General features: G+C 40.6%; 2 protein-coding genes across 3 annotated transcripts; one reads left to right on the top strand and one right to left on the bottom strand.

The window, feature by feature from the left end:
* Positions 1–680: 680 nt before the first annotated feature.
* Positions 681–3,784, top strand: ppcs (phosphopantothenoylcysteine synthetase). Of its 2 annotated transcripts, none has more exons than XM_077572684.1 (4): positions 681–779; positions 1,451–1,982; positions 2,048–2,151; positions 2,927–3,784. In XM_077572684.1, the coding sequence occupies exons 2-4, from the start codon at positions 1,457–1,459 to the stop codon at positions 3,251–3,253; spliced, it is 957 nt and encodes a 318-aa protein (XP_077428810.1). In that variant the 5' UTR covers positions 681–779; positions 1,451–1,456; the 3' UTR covers positions 3,254–3,784. The 2 variants fall into 2 exon arrangements, with proteins under 2 accessions (XP_077428810.1, XP_077428811.1); XM_077572685.1 differs by having other exon boundaries at positions 1,454–1,982.
* Positions 3,764–11,387, bottom strand: utp3 (UTP3 small subunit processome component). The gene is made up of 16 exons (XM_077572680.1): positions 11,170–11,387; positions 10,509–10,596; positions 9,866–9,910; positions 9,013–9,069; positions 8,828–8,939; positions 8,682–8,750; positions 7,119–7,240; positions 6,871–7,023; positions 6,722–6,793; positions 5,818–5,858; positions 5,634–5,730; positions 5,397–5,534; positions 5,049–5,185; positions 4,913–4,979; positions 4,052–4,159; positions 3,764–3,977 (listed from the first exon to the last, which is right to left on the bottom strand). Exons 1-16 carry the CDS (start codon positions 11,184–11,186, stop codon positions 3,888–3,890), a joined length of 1,413 nt encoding a protein of 470 aa, XP_077428806.1. The 5' UTR covers positions 11,187–11,387; the 3' UTR covers positions 3,764–3,887.
* Positions 11,388–11,654: the final 267 nt, after the last annotated feature.

The following is an 11,654-nucleotide window of genomic DNA, read 5'->3' on the forward strand; positions in this document are numbered from 1 at the left end:
TACCATACATAGTCTGCTGCTGACAGTGCGCCCTATTCAGCAATGCAACAGCGCCCCCTGTTGATTAACCACTTGTACTATTAAGGCATAGGTTTTGAGAGTCGAAACACACAGAAACCATTTTCCTAATTTAAAAAAAGTATAGAAACTAAAGTGATTAATTAAACATCTAATATTAGACGAAAGAGTCCTTGTCACTTCCTCAAAAACATGTAATTCCAAAAGGTATGGCACGACCTCTGTGTAGGGAAATATAAACAATTCCATCAGCACAAAACCTTGAGACTTATGCCAGACAGCGAAAAAAAAAAGTCAGAAGAAACAGCTGAACTAAGGACATTAAATGGTGTCAGGTTCAGTGCGCTGACTCCTATTTAACATTACTTAGAATGTGATTGGTTAAATCTATCAACCACACACAACACAACCACTTTCCAATAAACGAGGGGTGCGACTATTGTAAACATATTCAGTTGTTTATTTATTTTTTTACTTCCGCACTCGAAAATATCTTAAATAATTAATCGAGCTGTATATGTTAGAGCAGGTCACATAATGGTGGGAAAAGTTAAGGAAATTTTGCACCCTTCCATCTCAAGATTTATTAGGTAGTGGTAGTAGTACCACAGATGTCCTTTTAGGGGGCGCTAATTGTTCCTGAACAAGGCGAAGAAGAGCGCGCCTCGGTTCCAGGAAGTGCCTCAAAAGACTTGTCAAGTGTGTTCCTCAGCTGGACGGTCTTCATTCCTTTCCTGAATACTCCCACCTTCGAGTCAAAAGTAAGACTTTTTCCCACGATGTGCTTTGTATTTTCCTCATAATTAAATTGCCGTTAAGACACGGACACATGAGGAAGTAGATGACAAACGTGTGTTCGTGCAAAAGTGACAGCTTTAAGTTTTGGCACTCTGCTGATTGAGAGTAATGGAAAATGAAAGTAGTTGACATCGCAACGAAAATGATACATGCTTAATTCCTTCGGTGTAGATAATTGTTATACATATTTTTATTGTGCCCGAGGCAAATGGAAAAAGTTGCTATTAACGCTTGTCTTTCCACAATTCTTTTAGCTTCCCAACTTATCAACGAACTGTATTACAGCAAATTCTTAACTCATCTTAACGTATATAGCACTTAAACAGCTGCAAAAAATATAAAATAAAAATAAAATAATTAACAATAATAATACAGACACATAACATAAATCATTGACAATACAATCATAACAATGAATAACTGCATCATTTATCACAAACTTTTTTTTTGTATAAACTTACAAAAGAAAAACCAATCATTTTAATCAGAATGTTGAGACCAGTGGTGTCTTGCTAGATCTGAGAGAGAGAGGAAAATGACTAACGATTACTTTGCCCACCCCTTGTCATTTGTGGCTTACTGTACTTCGTTAACATCTCATTGCTTTCATGTCTTTGTGCCATTTCCCTTTCAGCAGGCCATGGCAGAACCCAGATTGTCTTCCATCGACGGCAAGCTGGCCGAAGAGTTCGCCGCTCCCTCCCACGTGGACGAGGTCCAGGAGAGGATGGCCGCCTTCGCCCGACTTAACGCTGAGGCGGGCCGCCGCGTGGTACTCATCACATCTGGCGGCACCAAAGTCCCGCTGGAGTCGCGCACCGTTCGCTTCCTGGACAATTTCAGCAGCGGCAGGAGGGGAGCGCAGTCCGCTGAGTACTTCCTGGACGCAGGTTATGCCGTCGTCTTCCTGCACAGGCATCGCTCGCTCTACCCGTACGCTCGCACGTTCTCCTCCATCAATGTGCTGGATGCCCTGCAGCTCTCGGGCGGGGATCACGACCAGGACCGCGTGGTGGTGAACCCGCAGGTGCTCCCCAACATCGCCAAAGTGCTGAAGAAGTATCAGGAAGTCACAGATGCCAAACTCCTGCTCCCTGTCGAGTTCAGCACTCTGTCGGAGTATCTGCACCTCCTCAAGGCGTCAGCGCAGGCCCTCAGTGTCATAGGTAGGCGTAAGCACCTTTAGCGTCAACTCGTGTTAGCATGTCGTTAACAGACTTCTGCATTTTAGGGTCAAAGGCCATGTTTTACTTGGCAGCGGCTGTGTCGGATTTCTACATCCCTGCGGGTGACATGCCGGAGCACAAAATCCAGTCTTCCAATGGGCCGCTTCAAGTAAGTCCAATATGAAAAATTAAAGTAGGGGTTATATGCTCTCCAGATCAGCAAGGCTTAATTATCAAATGCTTTTAAAAGATCATCCTGAGTGATTATCTTGTGGTGTGCTAAGAATGAGTTTTCATCGCTGATTTTTTGGGAAAATGATTACCGCTGACAATGGAAAAAATGTTTAACAAAAAAATATATATATATGTAATCATAGGCCCGATCATCTTATGTCTGAAAGGTTATCGTGATTATCCCGCGGTGTGCTAAGAGTAACTCCCCATATGCCAGGAATGATGGGAAATGTTTATACACCAATAATCAGGCCTAATTTGAGCACATTTCACTCGACCTTTCACCATGACTGATCAGCAAGGCCCCATTATAGGATGTCTAAATGATTATCCTGAGTGATCATCCTGTGGTATTGGGTGTGCTAAAAGTAATTTCCAACCCGTCAAATGCTTGGAAAACAGTTGATAATCGTGAAAGTTTAAAACATGGTACAAAAATACCAATAACCGGAATGGTTATTTCGAAACCTTCCAATCAAAGTCATTAACAAAAGGCCCAATTATTAGATGTCTGAAAGATTATCCAGTGGTGTGACTGTGATCTGCCAGGGAAATGGTCAATTATTACCCACTTTTGATGTCTCTGAAAAATGATCTCGGATTTTAAAAATACATTAAAAGATGTTTAAAATCAGTCTGCGTGTACCCCGCTGAAGCTAAGCTCATGTGAGCCATTTAAAACCTAAACGACGATTCATATCTACCTGCAGCTAAGCTTGAAGATGGTGCCCAAAATTTTGTCCCCGCTGGTGAAAGACTGGGCGCCGCAGGCCTTCGTCATATCCTTCAAACTGGAGACGGACGCCGCCATCTTGCTGGACAAGGCTCAAGAAGCGCTGAACACGTACAAGCACCAGGCGGTGGTGGCCAACGTGCTGGACTCTCGGCGGGGCCACGTGGTGGTGGTGACGCCCACCAGCAAGCATGAGGTGATCCTCTCCAAGGAGGACATGGACAACCAGGTGGAGATCGAGGAGAGGATTGTGGCGAATTTGGCAGCGGCGCACAAGCGCTTCATTGAACAACAAGAAGGCTGACCGACTGTCATGATTCGCTGCATGTTGTCTTGTCAATCATCTGCAATGTTTGTATCAAGAAGTCTCAATGAAGAATCATGGATCAAATCATTTAGGCCCTAGTAGTTTGATGCCTAAACGAGAAAAAGATTAATGTGTGATAATTTTGAGTTTAAATCTTTTTTTTAATCCAATGTGACTTCATCAGACCTGAAACCCAATAACTTATCTCATTGCCTATTTTGTTAGGCAAAAAACGTTTTTGAAAACTGTTGCCAACTCTCTAGAAATCTATTTGCAATATTTCGTTTTTGGATCAGTCTTGTTTACTGTAAATGTCGCTAATGAACATAATTAATAATATTTCAACATCAATATAAATAATGTCTATGCTACCGATAATGTATGTCCATCCCTAATTCATATTTACTTCTGATACTTCAGACTGTAAAGAAATGTTCAATGATTAATATTCTATTATATCAGTGTTGTTTCAGTACAATGCTCTTAACATGTAAAAAAAAAAAAAGATTAAAGATTGTATAACGTTTATTCACTTTTCATGATGTCAATATTGTTATAAAACAGATTTTTCAAAATTGTAAGCACATCCCGCTTGATTAAGCTTTGAGGCGCAATGCGGTGTGCCCTTTTGTTACTTGAGTTTGACACTCTTCTTGACTCCTGCGCGGATACCGGACAGTTCTCCGCCGTATCTGGTCTCCTCCCGTCGAACCTCACGGACCTGATGAACACAAAACCGGTCAACGGTGAACATAAGCGTACACCGGAACTACTTCCTGTGTAGGGTAAACTCACCTGGCCCTTTCTACGGATCTTAGCCCGCCTGAACTTCTCCCGGTGCTTGACTCGAGGGTTGCGGTCGATCTTCTTCCTCTTGGGAGTGAGCCCTCTGTTCTTGGCCATCTGCAACGAGGGTCGAGGCGCGAAATTAGGACAGGTTTGAAACATTTTGACATTGGAACGCCCCATCCTCAAAGGGGGAGCGTTTATTTTATTACCCTGGGTTTTTGGCACTTTCACACAGAGATTACGCCAAATTACAACAGAAAAGCCGGCATTTACAGTATTCATACACGTGTCTGCCTTTTACACAGAACCCAGTTAAGAAACATAAGTTTGTCTCATATTGATCCTGCAAAATTGCCATTACAGCAGTAGAACTGTCAGTTATTTATTTAACTTTTACACAGAGCCCAGTGAACAACCATAAGCCTCTTTTATGCAGAGATCTCGCTAAATTGCTGCAGTACAATCAGAGAACCGCCATTTACTGTGTGTGTGTCAGTGTGCCTTTTATGCAGAAACCAGCAAAATCAGAAAAGCCTCTTTCACGCAGAGATCCCGCAAAATTTCCCCATTACAACAGTAGAACTGTCATTCATAGTCAGGCATTTTACTAGTGACGATAAGCGGTTTGGAAAATGAATGGATTTTACACAAAACCCAGCAAAGGTGGGATATTTCCAAATCTCTGTGAACAGCAATTGAATATTCTTAGAATCGGGTATTGTTCTGATTGTCCCATCAATTAATCAGCAAAAAGTCATTTGTATTTGTCATTGGAGCAACAATATGGACCAATGAAATGAGATTCTTTAAATTTTTTGTAGCTGAAATTTTCAAGGTATTCGATTCATCGTTGCAGCTCTTCCTTACCTGATACGTGATACCTCTCTTGGCCTCCGAATTGAACACCTCCTCCTCATCCACATCTTCTTGCACCCTGCAACATTGTTGATAATGAAGAAAACATGATTTTTTTTTCCCTCATCCAGATTTCACAATCTCTTACTCTTCATCGTTCTGTGGTTTGCGCTTCCTCGACGACATCATCCTCTCCTCCACTTCCCTGTAGAATCGCAACGCCGACTCCTCGTCCAGGTCCGAGTCGGAGGCGTCGCCCGTCTCTGGCACCGCCACACCGGAATCCTACATCCACAAATGTTTCTACGTGAACATTTGTGTTAACCGGCAGTGATTGAAAATATGCATGGCGACACCAAGTATTTCCGGTGGAAAGGCGTGAAGGTTATACATGATGCTATGTGTTAGCCTAGCAAGCCGAAATTAGCATGCTGTCATACCCCAAATAAGGAAAGCATAGAGCCTATTAGCATTGATGATTTTTTTTTTCCCCCACCATGTCTTTTTTGGTGAATGCAGCAGCTTTCTTTTCAGCCGCTGGTCTGCCGGTGATTTCGTCTTCCGCTTGAGCAGCCAGCAGCTTGCTGTACTGCGGCGCCAGGCGGGCGTCAACTGAGCTCAGTTCATTGATGAGCTGCAGGCAGGCAGGAAGGTACACGGTTGGAAGTTACTTTTTCATTTATGAAGCAAAATAAAGATGAGATTAGGCTTGCATGAAGATGTGAAGACTTGCATTTCTGTACGTGAGCAGTCGTTCGATGACCGGGTGGTTGTGAGCGGGGATTCGTTTGGCTTTGAGCACCAGGTAGAAGCTGATGTTTGTACAATAACTGCGACGGGAAGTGTTAAAAAGTTCAGCACTTGGCGAGCCAGATGGCTTCACTTGTGACATCACAGTTTTCAAGTACTGTACTCACTTGAGGTAAAGCTGCTGTTTTGTCTTCAGGTAGTCGGCACCCTTTCGGAATCAGAAGAAAATAGAATTTGTTCAGTGGAGCACTGACAGTAATAGACTTAAAAGATGACTTTTAAATGGGAAGTCAACCTTCTTGACAATAATATATTATACACTATGTGACCTCACTAGTCTAAACGTGACATTCTGATTACTCTTTCTTTTGTATGAGTATGAGTTATGAAGCAAAATCCAGCCGTTTTTATCCATCTCTCGGGGCGGCCATGTTGCAACTTGCTATCGACTGAAGATGACATCACAGTTGCTCAGGCAATGACCAATCACAGCTCACCTGTTTTCTGAAGCTGAGCTGTGATTGGTTGTTACCTGAGCAACTGTGATGTCATTTTCACTCGACAGCAAGTGGCAAAATGGCCGCCTTCTGATATTTAACTGCTGGATTTTGCTGTTTAACTCATATTCCACCAACACAATATTAACCAGAATACCGTATATAGACTAGTGGTGCTGTATAGAACATATTAAGGCATTTTTTTCAAACAGTTCCCAGCTGTTTTCATAAAATACAGTATCTGTGCGTTCATGTTTGCATGTTTTCATCAATGTACTCCAAGGATAAAAAAAAATTATACGCATACATTACACAGCCTATTTCTTGTCTTGCCCAGTACGAATCTGGTTACCATAGCAACCGGGGGCGGAGCCCAAGCATTGCTTCTACTTGTGGTAGCAATAGAATTTAATAATGAAATAATAAGACACACAGGCAAGTCAATTGTATTGTTACTGCTTCTGTATTGTTTTTGTTTTGTTCTGTGTTAAGGCTAGACGGAAAAGGTTAGCAAACAATCACCATGCATCCCGCAGAGCACACACATTGATTAAGCTATAAATAAAAAGGTCACCTTTCCCGGTGGGATCTTTCCATCCTTGACCATCCGCACAAGTGGCTGCAGCTGGTCCTTCAATTCTGTAAGCTGCACATCAACAAGTCCTTTTTTATCATTCATCTGATTGGCTGCTTTGCCAAGCCGCTCTCACGCTCTCTGTGTACCTTCGCCTTGAAGTCCTGAATGAGTTCAAGCAACTCGGGCGACTCCTTCTTGAGCAGTTTCATTTTCTCCTTGTGGGACATCTGCTGCAAGTCCTTGACGATCTTCTCCTTTTCCGCAACTGTCGCCTCGGGCTGCTCCGACGTAGCAAACTCCTTTATGCGGCGCCACATAAAACAAGCAAACAAAAAAGTTCAGTATCCGCACAGGTGAGCAATTCATGGCAGGTAAAGCGCGTTGTTACAAGTACCTGTAAAAAGTTTAAGTCGTAATCCTCCTCGCTGAGCTGCTCTGCCAAACGCTTTTGGATTTTTTTGGCTTCTTCTTCCTCCTCTTCTTCCTCCGCGACCAGCTCATCGTGCGACTTTCCCTCTGTTGGCATAAGTTGGAAATCTGTTACGCGCACTAAAATGTTCAAATTCCAGCAAAAACAGATTTTTCTTGCCATGTCGTAATTAGGTTTTCATAATTTTGAGGAATAATCTGCCATAATTGTGATTTTCCTTACATAATATTGCAATTTAATATGTGTGTGTGTTTTTTTTTACAAGGTCCTCTCTCTCCGTGTATTTTCTTAACAAATAACACAAATTAATCTGTATTACAATAAACAATATCAGATTTATTATACATAAATGTTATACAATATACTATGAGCCTTGAAAGATCATCAGTCAGAATGCTCTAAATAGGCTGGCACTTAATAGATTCCCTTTTTTGAAAATGGCTGGCATTGAAAGAATTCAGAATTGAACTTATCTACACACTAAATAAATAACTAAATGAAATACAGACGCTCCCCTACTTACGAACATTCGAGTTACAAACAACGGTACATACGAACATGTCTGCGCGCATGTCAAAAAATGTTCGGAAAGAGATGCTGTAAGTTAGATTTTGTATTGCGCACCTTTTTCCGAGTACTGTAGTGCTTCTTCCCGCCGCTAATACCGACGCTTGGCGCTGTGAGAGCTCACCCAGCATTGGAGGCTCAGCAACGTGTCGAGGAGGAGGAAGAAGAAGAAACGCCTGTCGCTCATAGATAAAGCCATCGCACTCTTCGAGCAGCAAGACCCAAATATTGAACGTTGCACAAAGGTTGCAAATCAATTGAATGATGCCATACAGTGCTACCGCATCATTTATGATGAAAAAAGAAGAAAACTGTGCAATCGTCGTTAGATCGCTTCTTTCGGCCAGTTTCTAGTAAATCCTCCAAGGAAGATACTCATCAACCCTCATCTTCTTCTCCGCGCCCCTCAACTTCTTCCTACATTGAAGTTACGGAGGAGGAAGTAACTTTTGAAGCCCATTCCAGCGACGACGAAGAACCTCTCATGATATAAAATCCTCCTCTTCCTCCTCCTCCATCAAATCCTTTAGCATCGAGTACATCTTCCAAAAGTAAGTTAAACTTCATTTTATTTATCTTATTACGTACATGTACATACTGTGTGTGTCTCTCGCTCTCTCTCTCTAACATACGTAGTACAGTACTGTACGTATTCTCTTTAAACATAAATTATAATACAAAATATAGCACTGAAGCAACTTACGAACAAATTTACCCTACGGACGATCGCTCGGAACGTAACTCGTTCGTAAGTTGGGGAGCGTCTGTACACACGTATATATTAAATAAAGCCTATGGACCGATCAAAACGCCCCCCCCCCCCCCCAAAAAAAAAATTTGCAGCCTTTGCAATTTGAAATTTGCATTCTACTACAGTGTGACGTCAATTTGACTTTGACCAAATTGTTAAGCCTTAATCAACACTCCTCTCCACTATATAAGAAAAAAAAGTATGCTCACTTGTGGCCACATAGTCAGAGTCATAGAACATCTTCTTCTTGGTGCCCCAAGATAGCTCATTGGGAAGCTCTGAGGAGGAAAACACAAACAATGTTAAACAAGCTCAAAGTGCACCAGCATTAGAACCTGGCGGACTCGTGTCTCACCTTCCTCCTTCTTCCCCTCGAGGTCGCTCTCCATGTCAGTGCCTTCACCCTCCTCGCTTTCCTCCTCGTCTTCGTCATCAGTCTCGGAATCATCCAAGGCCATCACTTCCTCCTGCAGAATTGAGCATAAATTTCCTCTGGAACTCATGTGATTGAATTACTCCCACAGGAAAACGGGATCACACCTCATCATCCAGCTCCTCCTCATCGCTCTGCAACTTGACTCCTCTGGCGAGGAGTTTCTGTGTGGTCAAAAGTTAAAAATAAAGAAATTAATTAATTAATTTAAAAAAAATGCACACAGAGATGACAAAAACTGGTAATTAACAGTCAAAGGTAAACAACACAAAGCAGCACAAAAAAAAGTAATCAATAATGTTCCAAAAATAGGTTGGAAATCTTGGCAAACACTGTGTCGTAACAGCAGTGGCATTCAAAATAAATAAAGTAAATCATTTGTGTTTGAGCCCACGAGTTAATTAACTCATTCACTGCCATTGACGGCTATAGACGTCAAAAATTCATTTGAACTATTTCTTAGTTTTTTGTTAACAAGAGTATGAAAACCTAAAAAAATTGATTGTACATTTAGAACGTAATGTAAAATTAGTGATTAATCGTGAGTTAACTAGTGAAGTAATAATAAATTACGGGAAAAAAATTGCCTGACTTCCCTAATTTTTAATAATCCTTTTTTCTTTTTTAAAAGTAATTTTATTTTTTGTTTTTAATTATCTTTTCTTTTAAAAAAAGAACAAAAAGAAAAGAATATTAAAAATTAGGGGCGTCAGGCGATTACATTTTTAATAATAATTAATCGCATGACTTCACTAGTTAACTCACGATTAATCACAAATCTGTTCAAAATGTACAATAAACATTTTTTCTAGGTTTTCATACTCTTGTTTAACAAAAGTGTGAACAAATGTTAAACTAATAGAAATAGTTTAAATTATTTTTTGACGTCTATCGCCGTCAATGGCAGTGAATGAGTTAAACAGTTAAGTTGATAACAAAGTATTCTGATTAACGACGTACCTCAATCTTCTCATCGTGAAACTCATCAATTATGTCCTTGGAGTTCTGAGACGAGAAATTCAAGATTGCAAGATTAACGTTTACATTTTCATTCACATATAATAATTGAATTGATACTTCACAACAACATCAAAGAGAATAAAAAGGGATGTTGTTTTGCAATCACAATTTTACATGATGTATTCACTATTAATAGTGGTTAGTCTGGCATTTTTTACAAAATTTCATGTTCATGATTGGTAACAATTATGATAAACACAAACAGTATGATTTGTCCAACATGCCCACCTTCTTTGCTGTCTAGGGCTATGTACAATATTACTCACTTCATCCCTATACAGTTTATTAAAAACACTATTTTGGCATGTGGTCAGAAAGCAGCGTTATACTGTAAATCCATTGTAATAAGGGGGGAAACAAATTCTATTTGCTGAGAATGCAAGCACTATACCAAAAAAGTTAACAGATGTACATTCTCTGTTAAGTCATGTTTTGTTAAACACCAAACTAGTTGAGAATGAATCTACAGCCTCGGTTAGTTTAAGATACAAAATCTTTTATCCTATGATCAAACCTGAATGTAAATAGACTAGGGTTAAAAAAGAAGCTGGTAATAGTTAAACCAAAGAGAGGAACTACTTACTTTATCAGGGACGGCTGTGTTTTTATCTCCTTCTGGGTCACCTTCGTCATATTGTTGCCGTTTAATTGGCCTCGGCACCTTTTTACGCCTACAACAGAAACAGGCAATATGAGGGGTGGTGGAACAGGAGTTAGATTCTGAAATTGGGAGATGATTTGTATTTCGGCAGTGGATAGTTTGCCGTGACCGACAACTCTCCTGCTAGCGCTATTTCCACCATCTTCTGTCTTTTCACTTTTGCCACCGAGGATACGCTGCTGTCGGCATTACCAGCTTAAATCTAACCCTATCATAATAGGCTGTGTCGTCAAGAATTTTAATTTTTAAAAATGTACAGAGGGGGATTCGAACCCTTGACCTCGCACTTTCGGAGCCAGTACCAGTGCACATTCACTGGCGCAGAATTTGTACTTGTGGTTCTCCTGCGATTCACGGCAAAATTGCACTAAGTGGCGAGTTGCGGCAAAAATAGACACTTAATGCATATTTACATGGCCATAACCAAGATGATTAAAAGATTGGTTAAAATCGTTTTAGGAAACCAACTATAACCCATTTAAAAAAAAAAAAAAAAAGTGTTACCAGTGTACGTTGTACACTCTTACTTCATTTGTGTCCCGTTAAATAGACGTGACTTTACACCGATGTTAGCCAGACTCACCTTAATTCTCGAACCATCGTTCAGGAATTCAATACAGCTTCCAACCAAAGAGGCAAACAAAACGCTATTTATGTTTAGAACAAGTGATAAGTTATGCTATTCAATGCGTAGATAGCCCAAGAAGTAAACATTTAACACATTGCTGTCTGAACATGTGCTTCCGCAAATTTTTCTTCTTCGGCGTGTTAGTGGAGAGCGACGTGAATGATTACACGACTAGCGCCACCTGTTTTACTACAAGGGGATTGTTTCGATGTTACTGTACTTCAATGCTGTGTAGGTGAAGCGAGCTGAAGGTGAGGTGAATGACCATATTAATCGTGGAAATGAAGGTACAAGGAAAGCCTAAATAATGTTATTAAATGTATATTTTTAAACAAAAAAACATGCTGTTACATATGCAATGCTACCAAGAGTTTATTTGCTTAAAAAAAATGATGGAAAAAAGTGATTAAACATCCATCCATCCATTATCTATACCGCTT

This window comes from Vanacampus margaritifer, chromosome 8 (genome assembly GCF_051991255.1).
Source record: "Vanacampus margaritifer isolate UIUO_Vmar chromosome 8, RoL_Vmar_1.0, whole genome shotgun sequence".
Taxonomy (NCBI): domain Eukaryota; kingdom Metazoa; phylum Chordata; class Actinopteri; order Syngnathiformes; family Syngnathidae; genus Vanacampus; species Vanacampus margaritifer.

Excerpts from the sequence above, each read along its gene's own strand:
- utp3 (XM_077572680.1), bottom strand. Across the intron at positions 5,186-5,396 it reads CATTCACCAAAAAAGACATG|GATTCCGGTGTGGCGGTGCC; the intron begins GTGGGGGAAAAA and ends TTGTGGATGTAG. Across the intron at positions 4,980-5,048 it reads AAACCACAGAACGATGAAGA|GGTGCAAGAAGATGTGGATG; the intron begins GTAAGAGATTGT and ends ACAATGTTGCAG.
- ppcs (XM_077572684.1), top strand. The coding sequence starts at position 1,457 with ATGGCAGAACCCAGATTGTCTTCCATCGACGGCAAGCTGGCCGAAGAG. Across the intron at positions 1,983-2,047 it reads GCAGGCCCTCAGTGTCATAG|GGTCAAAGGCCATGTTTTAC; the intron begins GTAGGCGTAAGC and ends TCTGCATTTTAG. Across the intron at positions 2,152-2,926 it reads CTTCCAATGGGCCGCTTCAA|CTAAGCTTGAAGATGGTGCC; the intron begins GTAAGTCCAATA and ends ATCTACCTGCAG.